Consider the following 3,345-nt stretch of genomic DNA (forward strand, 5'->3'; position numbering starts at 1 on the left):
AAGTTATGGCCATTTATTTACCAAACCAATGACAAGACACATTGCATGGGCGTGGCCGATGGGGAAGGGAAGCTCAGCCGCATTCCCCATTACGGGTTACAACGTTCGGACTTCCGGAGAGTGATGACTTTGTGTATTCTAATAATTTCTCGATTTCTTATGCGCATTTATAGATAAACACTGCCCCAAGTTATGATCGTTTTCATATGAGACGGTGCATAAATTTCGGTAACATCAGAGTGCTGGTATGCTCCGAACCAGGAAGTAATTTTTTTTCTCTCTTCTCTTCTCTTTTTGTTTTTCCTTGCGATGACCTTGCGAAAAGGCAAAATACGTTGGCGCAAATTGAATAAATGGCCATTAAAACCTAAATTGCGAATCATGGTAACTGTGATATGGGAACTTCCACGCTTCGCCCGTACAGGCACGCGAGAGCGAAGAAACGGCCTGTGCGGTTGTTGTTTGTTGCTCGCGGTTGGAATTTTTTTTTTTTTTTACGGGCACGTACTCGTCTCTTCAATCAACCCATCGCCCCCCCCCCCCCCACCCTCCCTCCACCCCCCCCACTCTCCCCCAACCCTCCACCTTTTAAAGCAAAATGTCAGGTTCTTCATTAAGTTTGGATTAAAATTGTGAAAACTGGCAGGGCATCCTGCTGTGCATGTTTTTTATTGTTGAATGTGAACTGTTTCCTCCCCTTCCCCCCCCCCCCAACGCTTCCAGGGGACCGGCCTGCCCCAATCATCTCCCACCGTGGACAAGGGGCCTTCACACAAGAGCAATTTCAGATTGCGCGAAGGCTGCACAATATGTCGATGGGTGGTGGAAAACAGGTGTCGCCAAGTCAGAGCCAGCAAACCTCTCAACCATCCCCAAATCTGACTTTGGGACCAGAATAGGCATCCGGCCTTGTGGACACGTTGCACTCTACCTGCAGTAATTGAGGGTTTATAAACTAATCTTTTCCCAATGCTTGGAAACCCCCCTGGAGTTTTAACTTTTTGTAACTATTTTTCTTTGGTATAATTGTGGGTATTATTGCACATTCGACTTTGCATAGATTGTTTCTTTCAACACTTTATCATTTTGACTTTGTGACACTTCCTCACTCGTGGAACATTGCAGAAAGAATTGGGCCTCCAATAACAGCTTGTTAAAGCAGCTTTTTTAATACCTGCTTTATTTTTTACAGAAAATGTGAACATTTTTTCAATCAAATTAGCTTTTGAATGTTTGTTGGATTAAATGTAATCCAACAATTAGCTTTTTTAACAATTAAAAATTAGCTTTAGCATAGGATGAGACCTCCTCCATGTCCTCTTGCACCTGCAACGACAAAAATCCACACATCAGCTCTCACAAGAGTCGGTCCGATCCATCCAGACTAACCCGCAACCTTCACTTGACTGTAAAATAATTTGCATATTCTTTTTGAAATTTTGAATCTTGCTGCATGCTCACAGGTCACAATGCAATCAATCTGTACTGGCTCTGAAGCTGCTTCCATCCAAACTCATCCGATCCTTCTTTACAACATGGCTGCAAAGTCAAGTTCATCCTCTCCCATCTCTTCATTCCTGTCTGTTCTGTCATGTCTGACTAGTGTAGTCCAATGCCAGTCCTCCCCCACCCCCAGCCCACCCCTTGTTTTGCACATGTCTCGTTGAGCTATGCAAATGAGGGTGGAAGAAAAATCTGTTCATGAATGAGATGATCTTTTTGCGTGCCACCGGATTTTTGTTGTTTTGAGTAAATTTGATCAGTTTGTAATTTTAAAGGACCCATATTGCTATTCAAACAAATCTAAACAGCAATTGTTACCTTCCTAGCATATTGTCATTTGCTTTTTTAAGAGACTTAGACACTCACAGCTCAGAATTTAAGTCTTCATTTGAAAGATAAGTTTCATCAGAATGTTTCACCTTAACAGGTTTGACTTGCAAATCAACTCCAAACCTGGTCTTACTTAGCAAGCTGCTGAGGAATGAAGAGTAAGTAGCAGAGCCCGTGACCACTGCAAGAGCAGCTGGGTTGTGGCGGGATGTGCGTATGGTGAACGTGTGTCCAGTTTCTGGATCTGTTGGTCCCTCAATCTCTATGTCAATGACATGCCAGTTTGGCAGGCTACGGGAGGGCGCACGAGATGAAATCTTCAAAGCAACACCAAAGATATCCCCAACTGAATCTGATTGTCCCAGCCCACCTCCACCCAATAAACTTTGGGTCTTGAATTTGTGATGCTTGTCCAGCCAGGATGGGCATTGATAAACTCGGTGGGGTGTTTATTGATGAAACAAGAAGCTCGGAGTGACCCACTGACCTCGCATCTGCCACCAGGCGTCCTCGGACCCCATCAAAGCCGAGGTTCCGCGCAACCAGTGCTGCGGCAGCCATCGTGTTCACGTTGTGTGGAGCCAACGGGCAGAGGTCCCTCACGGGCCCTTCGAAGAGCACGACGGGTCGGGGAGAGTCCACGGCTCTCATGGCTGCACTGTGCAGTGCTCCTTCAAGCTTAAAGCTGTGTGGGTGTTTCGTCATCGTCACCGTCAGGGCCTGTAGGATACCAGGTGGGAAGCATTTCTCTATCTTTGGAACAACTGATCTGCTATTCAAGCTTCAATACTTTCCCATATAGTTGTTAATCATATTACTTTGTAACAGTTTGGATACATCAATAACTTGCTTGCATGGAGTTATCATATTTGAACCATTTCTGGGAAAGTCGAATTGTGAATATTATGCAGCAGGAAGAATGGGCAGAAGAGTTCTGAACAGGGAAAGCAAATCTCATTCAATTTCACAATCTGAATGTTTCTTTTATCCATTTCTCTACAATTAAAAGTTGTATTGCATCTCCAACAGCACAAGGTTCATTATTTGCAACATTTTCATTCACATTAAATAAACCATTGTAGACAATTCTAAATTAAATGATGGCCAAACTGATCTAGAAACAACTGTCCCTTTTATATGGATAAGTCCTATCTTGATTGCTGTTGAATCCAGCTGGTTCTTTTGTGAGGTCAGCAACCAACAGTGAGGGAGAAGAGACTGTTGACAAACTATTTCCAACTCCATTCGACTAGTCTGAAAGAAACGTAATGACACACAAGGAACAAGGAACTTTGACACAGGTGGGGCAGTTGGCACATCATACCAGCGCTGCATCAGTTAATGAGGAGGAGGAGGAGGTGTGTGTGTGTGTGTTAGTGTCAGGGGAAGAGACCAACAGCACATTCACCTTTTGATGAAACCCTCTCACAGGTATCCATACATCTCAGCTACCTACCATTCATGCCAATATTAATGTACCCTTCTATCCCCCAATGCATCTCAGCACTTACC

General features: G+C 44.1%; 2 protein-coding genes across 2 annotated transcripts in view; one reads left to right on the plus strand and one right to left on the minus strand.

Moving 5' to 3' along the window:
* The window catches only part of LOC147025846 (switch-associated protein 70-like), a 91,975-nt gene extending 89,116 nt beyond the window's left edge, over positions 1-2,859 (plus strand). Inside the window, exon 12 of the mRNA XM_085880722.1 lies at positions 724-2,859. Within this exon, the coding sequence (XP_085736848.1) occupies positions 724-899 (176 nt within the window). The 3' untranslated portion in view covers positions 900-2,859. The remainder of the gene's footprint in view (positions 1-723) is intronic.
* LOC147025847 (aspartate dehydrogenase domain-containing protein-like) lies at positions 1,151-2,549 on the minus strand. The gene is made up of 3 exons (XM_085880724.1): positions 2,321-2,549; positions 1,967-2,124; positions 1,151-1,326 (listed from the first exon to the last, which is right to left on the minus strand). Exons 1-3 carry the CDS (start codon positions 2,536-2,538, stop codon positions 1,289-1,291), a joined length of 414 nt encoding a protein of 137 aa, XP_085736850.1. The 5' UTR covers positions 2,539-2,549; the 3' UTR covers positions 1,151-1,288.
* Positions 2,860-3,345: the final 486 nt, after the last annotated feature.

The sequence above is a fragment of the Eptatretus burgeri genome, chromosome 5 (genome assembly GCF_056783735.1).
Source record: "Eptatretus burgeri isolate ZD-2024b chromosome 5, Ebu_testis_v1, whole genome shotgun sequence".
Lineage (NCBI taxonomy): Eukaryota > Metazoa > Chordata > Myxini > Myxiniformes > Myxinidae > Eptatretus > Eptatretus burgeri.